The sequence below is a fragment of the Merops nubicus genome, unplaced genomic scaffold, assembly GCF_000691845.1.
Source record: "Merops nubicus isolate BGI_N331 unplaced genomic scaffold, ASM69184v1 scaffold17608, whole genome shotgun sequence".
Classification (NCBI taxonomy): Eukaryota; Metazoa; Chordata; class Aves; order Coraciiformes; family Meropidae; genus Merops; species Merops nubicus.
The window spans coordinates 29,724-47,978 of NW_008623863.1; the positions used below are offsets into that span (position 1 = coordinate 29,724).

The 18,255-nt window shown below is 41.7% G+C and overlaps 1 protein-coding gene across 3 annotated transcripts in view; it reads right to left on the bottom strand.

Moving 5' to 3' along the window:
• The window catches only part of MICAL3 (microtubule associated monooxygenase, calponin and LIM domain containing 3), a 103,967-nt gene that overhangs the window by 22,557 nt on the left and 63,155 nt on the right, over positions 1 to 18,255 (bottom strand). For 2 of the 3 annotated variants that reach the window (XM_008945224.1, XM_008945223.1), the window contains exons 20-28: positions 18,152 to 18,255; positions 16,923 to 17,012; positions 13,668 to 13,805; positions 11,550 to 11,612; positions 8,275 to 8,379; positions 7,511 to 7,642; positions 7,000 to 7,091; positions 3,608 to 5,483; positions 2,560 to 2,654 (exon numbers count right to left, since the gene is read on the bottom strand). The exon at positions 18,152 to 18,255 is cut by the window's right edge and continues 168 nt beyond it. In XM_008945224.1, coding sequence (XP_008943472.1) covers positions 2,560 to 2,654; positions 3,608 to 5,483; positions 7,000 to 7,091; positions 7,511 to 7,642; positions 8,275 to 8,379; positions 11,550 to 11,612; positions 13,668 to 13,805; positions 16,923 to 17,012; positions 18,152 to 18,255 — 2,695 coding nt within the window. The remainder of the gene's footprint in view (positions 1 to 2,559; positions 2,655 to 3,607; positions 5,484 to 6,999; positions 7,092 to 7,510; positions 7,643 to 8,274; positions 8,380 to 11,549; positions 11,613 to 13,667; positions 13,806 to 16,922; positions 17,013 to 18,151) is intronic. The other variant, XM_008945225.1, reaches the window with a different exon arrangement.

The following is an 18,255-nucleotide window of genomic DNA, read 5'->3' on the forward strand; positions in this document are numbered from 1 at the left end:
GCAACACTGAATTAATTCACCGCTGATCACAAAGAACAGGCTAAACAGAACAAGTTGTCTGGGAAGCAAGCTTACTACAATTACAAAAACAAAAGCAGCACAAGCAGGATTTCACTTTAGATAAGGGGTTCACATAAAAGTTATGTGGCACACAGAAGTCGACTCTTACTAACCAGAATAAGTAGCAGGCAGTTTGTAACTTAAAAAATACAACCCCTGCTCCAAATCAATAAAAACCCAAGTTTGTCAGTCTCAAAGTCCAGCTACATTTCTTTTGAGAGCAAGGCATTCCAGTGTTTGCATGTACATTCTACATACTTGGACAGGATGCAATAAAACTAGGTAAGTGGAGTTCTCAGATTTGTTTCCTCTAAGTAAATTCTCAAAACAGTTCTTTAGAAAATAGGCAGATGCTGAGGAAAGAAATTTTAAATGTAACTTCAGCCACAGCAGATGGGAGAAAATGAGATACCACCACCATTCCCTTGGCAGAGTGGTTGAGATATTTACAGATCCCAGGCATCTGCCACTGTCGCCTATCTCCTCCAATGCTTAGTGATGAGATCTTTTTTCTGCAAAAGCCACTTTAAATCAAAGTAGCTCAGCACAGGAAAAAAAAAGTGACCATCAAGTCATACTGAATTCTGAAAACAAGCACAGACCGTACTGAAGTGCTGCTTCTTCCTGAAGGAGCTCACAAGGCAGAGGAGTAACTCTGTAACTCTTATCTGAACCCCCTGCATTTCATAGCTGTCCCCTGCTAGCCACAGGTACCTCATTCTTCTGCATCTCTTGGAAGATGCAGAATTTCTCATGAAACACCTTGAGGGCATGCAAGGAGGAATGGAAGGGAGAGAGAAAAAAAGAAGTAAAACCAAAACCAAAATAATCTTCCTCTTAGAAGAGATCTAGATCAACTAGAGAGAGAGATTAAAAGAGGTAAATACAGAAGATTCCTACTTCATTAACTCCTTCCACCAGCATTAAACACATCAGTTATTCTAATTCATTCCATTACCTACACATAGAAAGCGTTTCCTATGCATTACTTCCATACCTCTGCCATCTGAGCCCAATATCAACTAGATCCTGCCAGCTGAAACTGATTTGTGCACTGTGCATGACAGGTTTGAGACAGGAGGCACAGACTGCTGTCTCTCTGACACTATCCTCTCACTCACTCTCTTCTGCCCAAGAGTTTTATAACATGTCAATCAGGCACCACCAGGAAGGGACAAGGGAACACATTTTTCATTCTTCCATACCAGAAGAGACAAAACACCAAAAGGGTGTGTGTCTAGCAGAGCTTAGAAGCTCTCAGGAATGAAAGATGAGTTCTACTCCATTACTATCACTGAGAAGTTCCTTATATTTTTCACTTAATTTTGCATTAATAGTGCCATCCTATAATTGAAATAAATACTTCAAGTAACTTTGGCACTTGGTTTTCACCATGTATTTTCCACATATAATATGTGCAAATAAACTAAATCTATTTTTCTCCCTGGACTTTTATGGAGTTTTCTCACTGGTGTTTTCTCTTTCCTTCTCAGTAATTCCTTAAAGTACCACTTAAAGGGAAACTATTGTGGCTAGAAAGCTGTTGGTATGTCTTACAGTATGACATCATAGCACCAGCTAGGAAGACTGGTCAGGAACAAGAAACAGCACTCTCAGAAGAAGCACCCAGTCTTCATACCACACCACAGTGGGATGAGAAGAGCAGGCTAAGATCAACGCCTATATATTCCCATTTCATAGGGCCTCACTACTATGTATTTCAGCTTCACAGTTATCGACACACATAGACATATGGAAACACTCAGTAATGGTCTCAATGATCTTAAAGATCTTTTCCAACTGAAATGATTCTATGATTCTAAGTCCTGCAGGAAAACAGGGTCAAAATAGAAGCAGTTGATGGCTTGTCTTTTCTCCAAAAAAGAAGGTACTAATTCAGATTGTACATGTTCTCTTCTCCCAGGAAAAATAAACAAACTTGCATGAATTGCAAAACTGCAGCCTGTAGCTTACCTAGCTGATGATCTGACTCGACTATGTTCCTTATGTATGTAAAAGCACACGCCTGTCTGTAGTTTGCTTAGAATTCCACCACTTCAGTCTATCAAAGAGGCTGGTAAAACAATATCCTAAAATCGGACCTTTACAAAAAGTGTGAACTATCTCATTGTGATCTTTTTGCAGTAACATTAGAGCCAGTGAAATTTACTCTTGCGACACTAAATGTCTGTTCTCTGTAGACCATTGGAATATCTACAATAGGAACAAAATTCACTGTTCTGACTGTGATATTCATTGTGAAGTAATGTTGCAGTGAAACAAGAGATCCTTCATATAACAACAGTAGCTTGCAACTGTGAAACCAAGTGAAATCAACTTATTTTAGACAAAACAGTCAGCCAACTTACAGGAAAGCCTCTTCTATGGAAGAAACAGTAAGAACAAAAAAATTAATCATCCAAGTTTCTCATGTGGTTCTCTGAGCCTGTGATCTGCACAATGCTAGCTCCACCTAAAATTCTTTTCCCATCTGCCTACCTCTCGCTTGGATTTCTGAGAAGAGCGTTCTAGAATATCATCACTGGAGAGGTCAGAGTCCTCTGAGAAACTCAGGTGCTGACGGAGCTGCAAATCTGAGAGGGTGGGAATAAAAAAGGGAAGTTAGTGAAGTGGTTACTTTCTGAAATGCAAACATTGCCAAACTCAGTCATAAGTTGTTTGATTGAGCTTCAAAGATACTTAGTCCTTTTATGCTAGTGTCAGTTGCTTCACCTGGGATTACAGAATGAACAGAGCAGCACTGCTCCACAAAATGATCAGTATTACTTAGAAGCTTCATTCTAAAAGGGCGTCACTTTCTGCAAACACTATCAAAAATAATGGTCACAGTTCTCCCTTTGTAGTGTATCAATGATCTTATGACAGATACAGCACTTGGAGGAGAGGAGCTGGCATTACTTTGGCCATTTGTACAAGGCCAGAGAAATATAACATGTTCACTTTCCACCACACTTATGGCAAGCTTATTTAGTGTATCACAAGCTGCCATTAAACATCGCTGCCTGCACCTGATGGCACCTGAGAGATTTACATGAGGTCACAGAATCCCTGCTTCATAGATGAGTAAACAATTGGCAGATCCCTGAGAATGCAGGAGTAACTCCATCTCTGCAGTCTGCAAGCATCCATGGAGCCAGGTTGAAAGAAAGACAACAGACCACCCAAGCAAAAGATTAGGCTCAGATTTAAGAGAAGAAATGTCACAAACAACTGCTTCCAACAAGCAGCAGTTATTTCTCAAATCAGTCTTAAGGCAGAAAACAGATGTACATATTGAGATGTACATATGGCACACATCAAGAGTGAAGCTTTTATTTGAGGATACATATTTTTCAGTGGCATATCAACTAATTCCATGAAACACACAATTCTAGCTAGTTGCTAGCACCTATCTTGATCCCCACTTGAAGCTGGGGAGCAGTGTCTTTCAGCACAGCAGCTGAATGACAAAGTGAGCCAAACTTCCTTCCAAGGGTACCTGGCTGTAGCAACAAGTACACGGTGCAGAGGCATGAATCTGTTATACCTGCAGCTGTAACCAACGGAGAAGCTTTGTGCTTGCCAGAGTCCACAGTGGCACTGCTTGAGGGAGTACTTGGGCAGGATTTGTCATCGATCTTCTTCTTCTTGTCTTTCTTATACCCAGAGAAAACAGATTTCCATAACGACCTAGGCTTTGTTGCTTCCTCTGTCCCACCACTAGATTTGTCGGAAAGCCTGCTGTCGTTTTTGGATTTCTTGTCCTTTTTGTTCTTACGAGGGGAGAAAAGAGAAGTTCTCTTCTTACTCTTCCCACTGGAGCCTTCTGAAGAAGTGACAGACCCTTCAGGTCCAGCCATATCAACAGGAGGAGTGGAGAACTTCTCATTAGCAGCATCATGCTTTCGTGTGGATCCCTCTGCTATTTTCAAGGCCAGATGCTTTGGAGAGTCATAAAACAACTCTTTGGTCTTCAAGGGCATAGAAGATGTCTTTCGTGCCCTTGTGGACCCAGCAGCAGCAGCTGCAGCCATCTCCATATCTTTCATTTTACACAGCTGTTTAGCCATGGCATCACGCAGTGCCTGGCTCTTGACAGACTTCTCTCTGGCTCTCATTCTCTCTTCAGCAAGCTCCTTGGCCTCTGCAGAAATTTCAGGTAACCCTCTCTTCTTTTGGTTAACCCCTCCTTCCATTGAGGGTGGACCACCATTTTCTTTGACCAAGGGCAAAATAAGTGGTTTCTCTGGCCTTGGCCTACTGGTAGGAGGTGTAAAGTACTTCTCATGAAGGCTTGAGTCCTCTGTCCTGTCATCATATGTGTCTTCTACATCATCAGCAAACGGAATCTCATCCACACTCTCTGCAAAAGACTTCCGCACGTCCTCCTTTTTGACCTGGGTTGAGTCTTTGGCAGCAGAGGTCAGCTCACGGCGTGGGGGTGCAGGAGGTGTTGATGCTGGTGTTGGAGGTGACCTGGCTTCAACCTCATTCTGCCAGACTGCTTGATACCTCTTTCTACGCAAAGTGGCTGGTTCTTCACCCTGAGGAGGAGGTGGTGGTGGACTTGATGGAGGGGTAAGCATGGTAGAGTCAGAAGTGTTGAAGCTCTGGCTAGCCATAGTTTTCATGTTAGATGAGCTTTCCTGAAGGCCAAGTCCAGAACTGCTGGATATATCTCTCCTTACTTCAACGGAACTCTTTAGCTCTTTTTCTGATGGAGATTTTGGAGTAAGCAGAGAAATCTGCTCGTTTTCTAACTTGGACAGTCCCTGCCTTCTTGGGGCAGGTTGGGGCTTCACATGATGGATCCTTTCACCCCCTGAAATATTCTCGCTATTCAAAGTCTTCAGAGGAGTTGTTTCAAGGGCAGATACAGTGAAGTTAGTCTCGGAGCGTTTGTTTCTGTCTACTGGGGTGAGCCCTAAGCTCCTCCGGATTTCAGCACTCTTCATCCAGAACTCTTCTACAAGGTTACTCCGTTTCAGGGCTTCTTCTGCAGTAGTAGGACTCCCCAGTTTTTCCACTTCGCTATCCTGGCTCCTAAGGACCAGTTTGGCTAGCGGAGTAGATGTTAAGGCTGGGACAGGCTGGAAACATACTGGAGGCTCCATTGGGGATGGAATGGATGTTTCAGCAGAAGGCAAAGGCTGGGAACAGATAGGCATTTGAGCAGATGCTGGGGATGAAGCCGGCGTTGGTGATGCTGGCTGAGACCCTGCCAGGGTCGTAGGTGCGATGGCTTCTGGTGATGCAACCGGCTGGGATAACACTGGAGATCGTGGCACCAAAGGGCTCTTAGCTTTCCTGTCTTTAGGAAAGTCATCCTTTGGTCCTTCTTCAGGAATGAAAGGCTCAGGAAAAAAGCGTGCCTCTGGAGATTTTATTGCACGGGGTACTTCAGCCAGGGGACCTTTTACATCCTAGAAAAAAGGAAAAAGGGAAGTATTAATAGTCACCTTAGAACATTGTTGTTTTTTGGTTTTTTGGTTTTTTGGTTTTTTTTTTCAAAATTTATTTAACATATGGAAATCCCCAAAGTACTCAAATATGTAAAAACCCACACGTGGCATCTCCTTCACAGGCCTGGAACATCACTTAGGATTGCTCATCACATATGGTTCATTTTTCTGCCTCGTTGTATAAGCCATCCTTTACAGATGACAAGAAGGCAAATTTAATTTTTGGAAGAAAAACTATTAAACTAAATTCCAGAAACGTGTTTCTAGCTCCCCCTTCAAACCTCCAACTTTGGAGGAAATTCTGGTATTCTGGTGGTCTTTTACCTCCAACAGATTTGATACAAGTGTGTCTCTCTCTCTGCTGGCTAGCACCTGCTGTCGTGTTTTCTTAAAGCAAGGGGTGCTTTCTCTGTTAGGAGTAAACTAGGCTGCAATTCCCTTGACTCTTAACAGTCTGAGAAGTATTGGTTTTAGTTTCCTACTTCCAGACCGCCATATTAATCAATAGCACAATTCATTGTTGTACAATTTAACCCTTTGGCAGTGACTCCTTTTACCGAGCTCTGGCATTTTTTCCAATGACATCTTCTGCCCCAGATCTCTTTTGAATACAGTTAGTTTGGTTTAATTGGCACACGACCATTAGAGCCTGAGCCTCTCTGTGTGCTTGTATGACACGTTAAACATCCAGGTCTTGAGTACTGCATTTAGGCACTAACAGCATCATTTGAGGGTCCTAAAAAGAACCCCAAACCCCTTAATTTTAATAGAAAGTGAATGCTGTCAGCAACTGCTGTCAGTAAGCCAGCCTTATCCCATAATGTGTCTGTGGTAAAAGTAAACTGGTTTACGGCAAAGGATAAAGTCTAATCTTTCAGCAATTTCTTAAAAACAAACAAGTGGGAGGGAAAAATTTGAGTTGAATGTTTAAAGGGTCATATACTTCTAGTCCTTATACACCAGGAGCTGGAAACACCACAGTACACTTGCATGCTGGTTCCAGGGCTGGCAATATGACAGTACATCACTGACAGGTCTCATTTCCTTAAGCTGAACTATGTTGTTACTCTGAAATATATAAACACTGCTTTGGTTACTACTATGTAGTACAAATAGGATTTTGAATTGCAACTGTACAGAATCTGCTTTTGGTACAGGATAAACAGGAAATGCCTCACTTTTGGCTCCCCTATATGTTGTTAACTGCACACTAGAATTAAATATCCTGTATAATTCTTTGGGGGGCTTTGTGATGGGAAATTTTGTGACTGTGGCAGAGCCACTACACTCTGAAGATAGGAAGGAAAGATAGTACATTATTTTTTTACATATAAATGAAGTCAAGTTTCAAGAAGATCAACAAAGTACAGACAGGAAAGTAGGAGCGGCCACTGCTAGTCCTCATTAGTTTATCCAACAAGCTGTTGTATTGAGCTACAAGCAGCAAGTAGAGAACTTAAAAGATTCCCTTTCTTACCTCTGCTTGTTTCGCTTTGGGACTATCAACTGGAGACAGAGGAATAACACTGTCACTACATGGCTGGATAGAGATGGACGGCTTGCATGGATCTAGGGAAAGCAAAAGTGTTTCCAAAACCACATCAGACTGCTAATACTCTATTTCTTTTGTTAATGTTACACACAGCAAGTAGTGACAAATTTATCAGTTTTTTACAAATTCTAGATTGGACACCTGGAACATAGATAAAAATTTTTGTTTTAAATGTCCAAAACGCTACATGATTTTTAACAGAAAAAATTCTACAAGAAAAAACAGCTGGATGGGTTCTCATCTTTAGGAAGCTATAATTAATGAATTCAGAACATCCATCTCAAATGTTAATGCAAGTACATACCTTGCCACTGAGAGCAGTGAGATGATTCAAATCCAAGAGACTGTCTTCTTTACAAACTAATAGATGCATAGACTATCTCAAGTGCAACTACAATCATTCAAGCACTGGTGGGAATGATGGACAAGAGATTACCTTCTGTTACACTGCAAGAACCCCTTTCTACTCCTCCTTCATCTTCCTCATCTTCAGAGAGCTTTAGTTCTGGCTCTTCTACGTCACCTCGATGTAAGCGAAACTCTGCTTCTGCATCAGATGGGATGTCATCTGATCGTGGATGCAGCAGGGGAAAAAAAACAAGAGATCTTACATACAAGTCCATCAGGACATCTGTTTATTAGTTTAAAAACTTTCATAATTCTTTCTTTCTTTTCAGATAGTGCAAATCACTTTCATAACCTGAATACTAAAATGTTTCAGTCCTTTTTTTGTGTGGTACTTAGAGTCATTTAAACAGTAAATGGACTACTAATAAAAATAACTGAATTAGTAACTGAAGTCATACCTTATCAATTTTATGGAATTTTTTCAATGTTTTCTGTCTCACACAGTTCATTTTACACTAGCAACGGAAGATTTTTTTACGTAATATTGTGGACTTGTCACATATTTACTTCTATTTCTGTTACTCATCAGGATTAGTACTGAATGCAGGCACAAGACCAAGCCCTCTAGTTAGCAGATGATGAGAGGACATGAGAAATTTATTCCAGAACCCATGGCACTGAAGTTATTCTGTTTCTTTTTGTCCTTCACTCCTGGCCCCATCTTCACCATTTGAAACAAACTCCTACATCACTAAAAATAATATCAGGTTTAAGTACCCTCATACACAGTACTTTCTGCCAATACAATTGTGTTCACCCAGGAGGTTTCAGTGATGCACAGTGACACCCTACCGTCATCCAGCTCTGCACCCGTGTCTCCCTCTTCACCCGCCTGCCCTTCTGTGTCTGCAGGCTCCGTGCTCAGCTCGTCCTCCACATCATTATCCTCACATGGAGCTAGAATATATTCAGATATTGAGGAAAAAAAAGAAAAAACAACCCACTCAAAACTATACAGTGAAAAGTTCTATGCTAAACTGTACCAATGGGTTACAGTGGCAATATTTATTAATTACTGCCAAAACAAGAAATCCTGAAGCGTGCCTCCTGGAAAGACATCTATGGTGAAACATTACTCAGATGAATCAAGGACTGCCTGTCCTTGAGGAGTCTCCAAGGCATTTGCAGTGAAAGCACCCAGGACTTTTCTGAGCAACAGGCATCCAAAAAATTAAAATAAGAAGGTGACTTCCAAATTAAACAAGAAGGGGACTGCAAAGACATCACAACAGAATAAAGTTTACTGTTCTTCCAAAAATATTTTTTTTTTTAACTCAGCAGAACAGTTACCACCATTTTATAGTAGATATGTATTAGGTGAAAACTGAAATGTCACCATGTACCACAACTGTTTATCTTGAAACTGAAGCAGGGTTTTGAGGGTGTGAGAAACAGAGTCTAGCTCTGGGACTGATCATTATTACATCTGGAAACTGCTTAACTCTGTGCAGCTACAGTAGTCTTTGCTAAGAGGGTCTAAGAGACTTTGTGTGCTGTCCAAGTAACGACGACACAAATTAAGACATTTTAAAACAAATAAAAAGATATAGTCAAAACTTTTTCTGTTAACAATCATAATTTGATTGACTGGGTCAAAATAAAGAAAATATTCTTGAATTTATAACTCCAAAATGGGCATTTGACACTGGTTCTCCTTACAGGACTTAATTACAGGAGGAGAGACGAGACCAAACTGTGGGGTCTAAATTTCATTATTAAACGATACTTTTTAAAAAACTCTAACCCTTATGCTACCTTCTCCCATCTCTGGTGCTATGGATGATTTGTTTTTTTTTTTTAAAGCATTTTCATGAAACATAATTTAAATATAAAAAGAAGAAGTGAGCACTTCAAAGTTGTGTTTTGTTTTTTTTTTTTCACAATAGAGTCAGGCAACTACATCTTTAGATTTGTGCAGCGAGCTAGCATCAATTCACATTCAACAACATGCAGACATTTAACTGTGTTGTATATCCTATTGCAAATGCACATGAAATCAGCACGGTTTATTATGCACAACGCTTGCTAATTATACGCATAGGATATGGTTCTGTAACAATGACAACAGATATATTTATAACCTTCTTGGTTGCACCTGTGGCAGTAACTATGTGGTGCCGTTCTCTAGACCTGAATGCATACAGTGCCACGCTGTCACCTTTCAGAGGGCTCCTGGCAGTTCCTGTGGTAGGGCTAGAGGCTGTTTCTACAGCCAGTCTGGATGCAGTTCCCTAATTCTGGGTGGCAAAAAAGTTTAGCCACATGGGAGTGAATCTCGCTGTGTCAGCATTCTCTCCAGTAGGCTCTGGTTCTTTTTGTTTACTAGTGATGATGTGGCTTTTGGAACCATTTATAAGCTAGCATTGCTCATTAAGACAGTCTTGAAAACAAACCAGCCCTCCCTAAAATTGAGGTCTTGCACACTCTCCTCCTTCCCCAATAAAGGTTTTTGCTTATTTAAAAACAGCCTTCAGTGAATGGTTTTTCTTCTGAAAAAAACATTCTCATGAACCTGAGAATTTATCTTTCTCCATGTTTTCCCCCCTGTAGTATTAAGACAGACAAACACAAAGGCTAGTTTATTTTCTGTCAGCTACCATGAAAAGGCAGTTACACTCACATGTAATAAACCACTGGCCTATTTCCTTATGTCAGAGTCTTATAAAATCCAGAATCTTGCAAATGTTAAGCATAGGAGACTGAATCATATGGCAAATGCTGGACTGCTCACAAGGGTATTTACAAATCTACTCAACAAAACCAAACCATGTCCCAGTGTGATTGTTGCTTACATATGCAGTAGCTTATGTTATGTTGGAAATAACAATGTCATGGGATGGCTTTATGGTGGCAGAAAATGTGAGTAATCTTAATCAAAATTTGCAGAAATGTAACTCTGATGTTAGGAATCTCTGATACCGCTATGTATATGCACGTCTTCAGATCCAGAAACCATGAACTGACACGACACACACAAGGAATGTTGGAGAGAAAAATTCTTAACTAGGTTGGTACACAAAACTCAACAGAACAGTACAGATGCATAGATAAGTAACAACTTGGTGCAAGGGTGGATTCCATTTTGAGGGACATAGAGAGCTTGCAGGTGGCTGGTTATATTATACATATACTGTGCATATACGTATACGCAGATAGGATAAGGAGCAAGAGGCCAAAAGCTGTCACACAATAACTCAGAAGCTACACACTGTGGCAGCCAGAAACTGGGATCAGCACTTGGTTCATACCAGCTAGCAGCCTTGGGCAGACTGCGTCGTGTGCAGACATCTGTAAACGCTGCTGCCTTGCCCAAGCAGCAGCAGAAGCAAAGTTTTATAGGCAAGCTAGCTATGCTGATGTGCCAAAGCAACTTGTCCTAGATCAACTATCTAGCCATGAACTCCTGATTTTACATCAATTAACTCCCTTACTCTAATCCCAGAATCCTCATGCTCATCGGTTTTGTAATAGGGCTTAGGGGACCGCATAAATAAAGCAGCTGAGCTCTACCATCCTTCAGCTTCCCTGAGGCTTCCCTAAGGAATGTGAATCCCAAGCGAAAGGAAGCACAACAGCCATCGCTGTTCCTACAAATCCCAGCTTCAACCTTACTCTTCTTTCTTGTTTTCTTCACCAGATAACTAGAGTTTGCAGTTGCTAGAGAACTGCAACTGCTTTAAGCTCTCCATCACTTAACCTATTGCAAGAAAGCCCCATGTTCTTTTAGTTAAGGAGCTAGGGCAACAATAACTGGTCCAGTGTTCGGTTTACAGAGCAGATCGACGCGCTCAGCTAGATTCCCCCTTACACCCAGGACAGCCTCTCTCTTTGGCCTGCCTTCAGAAGGGTTACAACAAAAGTCGAGTTCATGCAAGAATGGACTGCCTGAGCACGGCGTGCATGCACACTCCCCCTTCCTTCCTCCCCCCCTCCCTCCACATCCAGTCATGCAGTAGCGACAGGGCCGTTAAGTTCCAGGGTTAAGTACCAGCTCAGCTGCTGAAGGCATGGAGAAGAGACGGGCAGGGTTATTGTGCATTGGAATACATAGAACATCACCAAACTACCTCCAGGGACCGTCTCCAGCCACGCCTGTACCGCCTCATGGCGTACGGAGGGAAGGTCGGACGCTGAATTTAAAAACAATAAATTGTAAGAAATTAAAATTTGACCATCAGTGAATGTCTGCAACAGAAGAGTGACAAAGGGAAATTTTTCAGTAGCAAATACAGGAATAAAACCTATGAGATGTTAAACAACAGATACCAGGCTTGGGATTTGAAACAAGGTAACATACAAATGTCAGGGAGCTAATCTTCCTTTAGGAACTGTAATGTTAGAGGAAATAGGGAAAGCACAGTGAGAAAAACACTGCATCTGACAGCAGGTTACTGCTGCTGTGCTCCACTTGAAACTCTGCAAAGGAGGGTAACTAAGAAATGGAAGAGCTGAGCAATGAGAGAGCGGCAGTCACGACAGGCGTCCCAGAACCTGTGCGAACCCCACAGATGAAGAAGAGCACCCAAAGCAGAAGGGCAGGGGGTGCTTCTGTGTACTGTCATGCTATCCCAGGCTTCCACATCAAACCCTATCATTGCTGCTACTGATGGGCTCTCCAAACACCTCACAGCATAGAATACAGCACAGCCAAGAACAAATTTGTCTGTTGAACTCATCTTGAAAACTTACAGCATATCCACAAATACTTATTGGTGACAGCCCTTTAAAATACCAAGCTGTTGATACACCTGCACACACACATAGTATGACAGCAATTGAAGCAACTCATCTGTTGATCAGGATTGTTCTACTTTGTCCCAGTTTTAGGGGAAGGGAAGGAAATACTGCCTTCCTTCACAAAGAAAGTTCGAAAACCCACAAAATAAATTTTAAAAGGATCATCTTTTGCTGGCAGCCATACCAATACACTACAGAAAAGCAGAAATTATAAAATACAAAATAAAAGAAAAATTTGGAAACCATGGTGATGCAGATCCCCAAGCAGAAGCTAAAGTAACTTTAGCTGTACTAGGCTTAAGAAACTGCATTGACACTTTTTACTTAGTATTTTTAAATGTTAAGCAACTACTCTAGCAATACTGTTGGGCCATGGTTGAAGAAAAACAAAACAAACAAAACCCAAAACAAGAAAACAAAAAAAGCAAACATGTAGAACTACAAGGAAAAGATAATTATCTGGAACAGAATATGATCAGGCAACACGAGGTAAAGCCCTAGACTTTTTTAATAGAGACCAGTCATTAATTTAATTTGCTGTAAAAGTCACCCCTTCTCACAGCATACGTATTCCCTCTACAATTCTGGCACAATGGTTTCAGAATTGGAAAGAAGGCCACTACTCATCATTGCATAGTTAGCTTTTATTAAGTCCAGGCTTCTGCACAGGTAAAGCACCTATGATATACTTACCTTAAGACATGCTGCAATATAGTCTAGAATAAAGTCAGCAGGGACTGCTGGAAGGTGCTTACAAGAGAGCAAGAATATTGGCATCTTCCCCCTACAAATTGTTCCTTTAAGTAACTGGCAACTCACAAAGATCACACCTCACTTAAAAAAAAGAATTGATAAGCTGTCAAATGTTAAACGTTAAACACACAGAGTCAAAGCCACCACTGATGAGATTTGCAAGCCCTTTGAGCCCCATCATTCCCTACATACTAGCACCACATGTAGCTACATACTTTGAAAAGCAGCAGCAGAGAAATGTACTTAATACAGAAGCTGACCCTGATCAATCTTTGCTGTAGTAGCTACATAATACAGTCCTTCAGATTTCCCTAAAGAGACAGAGTGCTCCCTGCCACAAAAAGCACACAACAACTTCCATTACCATCCCTAAAGGCAGCTGCTGAGGGCTGACTGCCAGCACTATCAAATCATTTGTAGTGAGGAAAAATGCTATGGGGTCAAAGCACGCAGACAAACGGGTCAGAAGTTGTCACACCACCACGGAGCTGAGAAAGCTGTCATTTTAAGTAGACACTGACCTGAAAAGCAAAATGTTTAACCATGTGTAATTTCAGTGTAACTTGAAAGTAGTGCCTTTCAACCACTGCTGCCCCTGCTGAAGTACACTGCTCTTGAAGGGTGCAGAAGCAACAGAGTTAAACAGCTGCAACAGCGATCCAGGAACTGACGGTGTGGGGCTGGGGGGAGATTACCTCTGGAGGTGGAGGACTTTGAGGTTGGGACCATTTTTTCCTCCTCCTCTCTTTCACGGATGTGTGTCCAGTGCACATCTGCCAGGATCTCCAGAGGATCAACCGGATTTACAATCTGCTGCAGTCTAAGGTTTCCAGCTAGCAGGAGGAGAGCGTGGCATACCAGGTTGTAGGCAGGGTGTAGGAAGGACAGGGAGGACAAGATGGGAGAACAATGGACAGGAAAGGTAACACACCACAGGAGAGGAAAAAAGAAAAGAAAAGAAAAGAAAAGATTACCGGCTAAGATCAGTTTGCAAGAGAGAGAGCAGAAGCTCCGCGTTGAGTGCTCACGCATTCACCAGTGCAGCACTCCTCACACTCCCCATCAAAGCTGAATAATGCCATTCCAAACGCAGAGAGAGGCTACCAACAGTATCACTGTAGATCATCTTTTTGCAAGCAGCTTTGCAGAAATGAAAGACATTCTCTGGGTGCCCAACAGCGTGTGGTATGTAAATACCAATTTAACAGAAATTTCCAGCTCCTTCAGCCTATTCGTTATGATTATTGCCAATGACATCTTGCTGTTAAAGGCAAGGGACAATCTGCATAGTAGTTTGATGCACCAAAACAAAAGGCCTTTCATTCCCTACTATTGGGTTAAGTACTCCTTTCTATGCTGGGTACCTATTTCATTGTGAATTAAATTATGTGATGGCTCTCAGAGATTCACGTGTATGTGTATATTCACACATGGGTACACACTGACTTTAGCACTTAAGACACTGTTTTGTTTACTCCTGCTCTTTTGCACTTACTTGTTCGAAGGGTAGAATTTTTTTTTGAAGAATAACAGCATTTTCATTATGACTTAACAGTAGCCCCACCTCCCCAGAAAGGACTTCCTCTTGCAGAAATGAAGAAATTTCATTTCCTTACATGCCTGCACAAATCTATGCTACTTATGGAGTATCAAAGGGAACAATGGGCACCTAAGCAGGTTGCTTAGCAGTTTCTTTAACTACTCCAGAATACCCTTGTTGGGGGCATCTACCCAAAGGTGAGTATTGTATTCAAAGACCCTGTCTCTACTGCATCTGTCATAGGACTATAGCTCAGGTTTTATTTACTGATAATAAAGTAACTCATTCTACAGGGGACAGATGTTTGGCATCTGCAGGAGTGGTCTTCAAAAGCAAACGACTCATCCAGAAAAGAAAATGCCCACTTACTTCATGTAAGCAGGAAGTCAATTTTCACAACAGCTGGATTACCACTGAGTAGAACAAAACACTGTTTCAGCAGTTTAGAACCTCAAAAGCAGTTAATTTTCATATGGTGCTCTAGTGTTTGAAGGAAACAAGAAACATTAGCAGCATTTAGAGGTTGCGCTCATCGTTTCCTGCTGTCTCATTTTAATGAAGTTCCCCTCTCCTTGCCATGTTTTCCCCAGACATGACAAAGGTTTTGGGACTTCCATTTCAGGAGTCACTATGTTTGAGATTTGGCATTAAAACTGCAGAAGAAACAGGCAGAAGGAACTGCAGGAAGGACAGAATCAACAGCTGGTTATTAAAGGTGAAAAGGGTTCAGACACACAAACTCAAATGCAGAGCAGAATTCACCATTTAGCAAGTATTTAGCAGCTTTGTATCTCTGTCACCTCAACAGAGATTTTTCCCATCACTTAGCAGAACCACATGGTCTACCAGAGCTACTGGACATCCTGCAGGGATGGGAACAGGAACCTGAGCTTTGCTCACTCTGTGCCAAAGCACTCGCATGCAGGCCCCAAGGTAAGTAGAGTTAGCATTTGCATCATCACACAACATTTTGTGTTAAAAGGTTTAGGTTTTCCAGCAATGGCTGAGAAGTGCACAGACAACTCAGCAAGGCTTGGAAAGAGCAGGTCCCACGTGATCTGCATGTTTTAAAATGGATTTCTCTGTGATTTAGACCACTGTAACATACACGCTTTCAGTTACTCCATAAATTCTCTAGACAGAGGACTGAACCTGCACCCATTAGTATATGGCTCCTTGACACCTTTTCCAGTGAATAAACAGCAGTACAAACAGCCATGAAGGACTTCTGCTTGGCTAACAGCCAAACCTAATGTTTCCTTGAAGTCTAAATGCTTGAGAATTTCAAACTACACCTGGTGTAGCGTTCCCTCAAGGCAGCCTGCTAAGCTTTGCAGGAAGCTGGATGTTAGTTGCACTTATACCTGGAAAGTCAGCTTTCCCCTCCAGTTCCACCATAGCACCTACCAGCATTTCAAAAGCAGCAGGTAGTCTCAATGTTTAATTTTAATGGAATGAGAAGCCACCCACAAATCAACTCCTTAAGAGACAGCTCTGAAGCACACTAGCAACTGCAACGGGGAACTTCTTCAGTTATGCTCTCCAGCCATCTTACTAATACTTCTCATTCTTACCAACAGGAAAGTTAAATTGGAAAAAATTGTAATACTTCTTCCTTTTTTTTTTAAAAAAAAAAAAAAGTCAGAAGCTAAGCTACAGTTGTCAAAAACATAAGCTGCAAGATATGCAGTCTGGCAGCTGCATATGCCCTCTTACCTGCAGGAAGGCACATGGGCTCTCCTCGTATATATTCTGGCTCTACTGAACCACATTGAGGGAACAAGGGGTTAACGAGTTATTAGGACCAAGCACTTCAAAAAACCCACTCATCAGAAACAAACTACAAGAGACTCCATCACTGAAGCTCAGCCAGTTAGATTGGAACATCAGATTAATTTTATGCCCATTATATGACTGAAAAATCTTGAGGGATCACCACTGCTTTTTTAGTGTCTCCCACAGACTCTCCCCACAGATACACACTCACAAAGGACAACAACAAAAAATGCAAGTTTGCTGACACAGACAATTTAAAGGCAGTACTTCTGGTGTGTCCCATGTGTCTGACACATTGCACAGGAGCAATTATCCTGTGTGTATGGAACAAATCTCAAACTCCTAAATATGGGGGGGTTACTGTTCATGTACATTCTAGTGGCAAATTGTCCAGGCTTTCTAGATAGCCTGAGGTATTTGGCAGCTTTATATTTCTTCTAAAACCAGTGGCAATGTCAGAGTTGATATATGAACACTTGGACTAGGAGAAGAAGACAACAGCTACTGAACCAGTTTTTAGGGAGCTGGTAAAACCATTAAACAAAACACAGAAACTTCTCATGTGGGACCTGCTCTTTAAAAAAACATTCCCCCCTCCTTTGGGGAAATGGAAGTGGAGATTGTATATGGGTACCTTTAAATGTACCCGTGTCCTCTTCATTTGAGAGACGTTGAAGCCAGAGGCCTTGCTGCAGCTCTTTCTCCCAAGGGCAATACTCCCCCTCTACAGCAGAGGGAACCACACAGCCATATATAACACCAGACACCCGTGTACACACACAAGCGATGGAGAGAAAGAGAGAGAGAGAAAGGAGAGAGGGAGAAAGGACAGAATCAGAAAGAGAGATTGTCTGGAAATCCAGCAACTCCCTGTACTTCCACTGTATTCAAAGTGTCTGACAGGAAAATTGCTCAAATGAAACAAGGGCCACTCAAGAACATCATGATTTGGCAGACTGAACACACAACATGCATATTACCATACTTAAAAAAGCAGTCTTGGCTTCCACAGACTTCAGTTATGGAGATACGGCTCCTATGTTGAAAAAGTAGCCAACCAGCCTGCTGAGCTCATCAACAAAACTGTCACTAAGTCTCAAAAAAATGGATCTCTGATTGCATTAGGTAGCCAAAGACCTTTACGAAGAAGCTCTTTGGAGTCTACTAGTCTTCACAAAAAGGAAATGTGAGGACAAAGACAAGATCAGCAAGAAATATGGCATGGTGTTGAAACACTGGAGACATTTCTCTTCTCAGCACAAACTTTGCATTTTGACGACTGAGACAAACACAGGGGAAGGAGCCTTTCTCCCAAGATTTTCCAGAGAAATCTCTCAGAGCTCAAATGAGAACCACCTGAACTCCCTGATTTCTCAAGGCCATTTTTTAACTAAGGAGAGCTACAAGCAGCTGCTTTGGGGATGCCCTGATGACAGTTACAGGGCACTGCCCCTTAGCAAGGCACTCTGCAAAGCTGAAAACAATGCCTCCACAATGCTTCCAGGTCTTGCTGCCAAAGAATAAAAGGCACATTCAAATCCAATTTCCAATAATAATAATAAAAAAATGACAATAAAAAAATACAGTGTCACAAAACTGTGAGTTGCAAATGCTGGCATGGTGTATGGGAAGCATGCTGTGTTGGTACTAGTGCTGTAACAGCCCTGTGGGCAAAGGACTTCTGTATCCAAAATGATCCACCTAAAGCTTTCCTGGACTCCCTCAAAAATCAAAGCAATAAAGAAGTGAAAGAAGAAGGGAAGTTCTCCTCCAAGGCAAATCTTTCTCATTCTGCATGGCAAATACTCAGTTCAGTTTTCCCTGCTGTCTAGCAGAAAGGAAGGACAAATCAATGTGTCTAACCTTCACTTGACTCCTCGTCTTCCTCCTCTTCATATTCCTCCTCCTCTTCCTCCTCCTCTTCTTCTTCTTTGTCCTCAAACTCATTATTTTCCTCAGCTTCAATC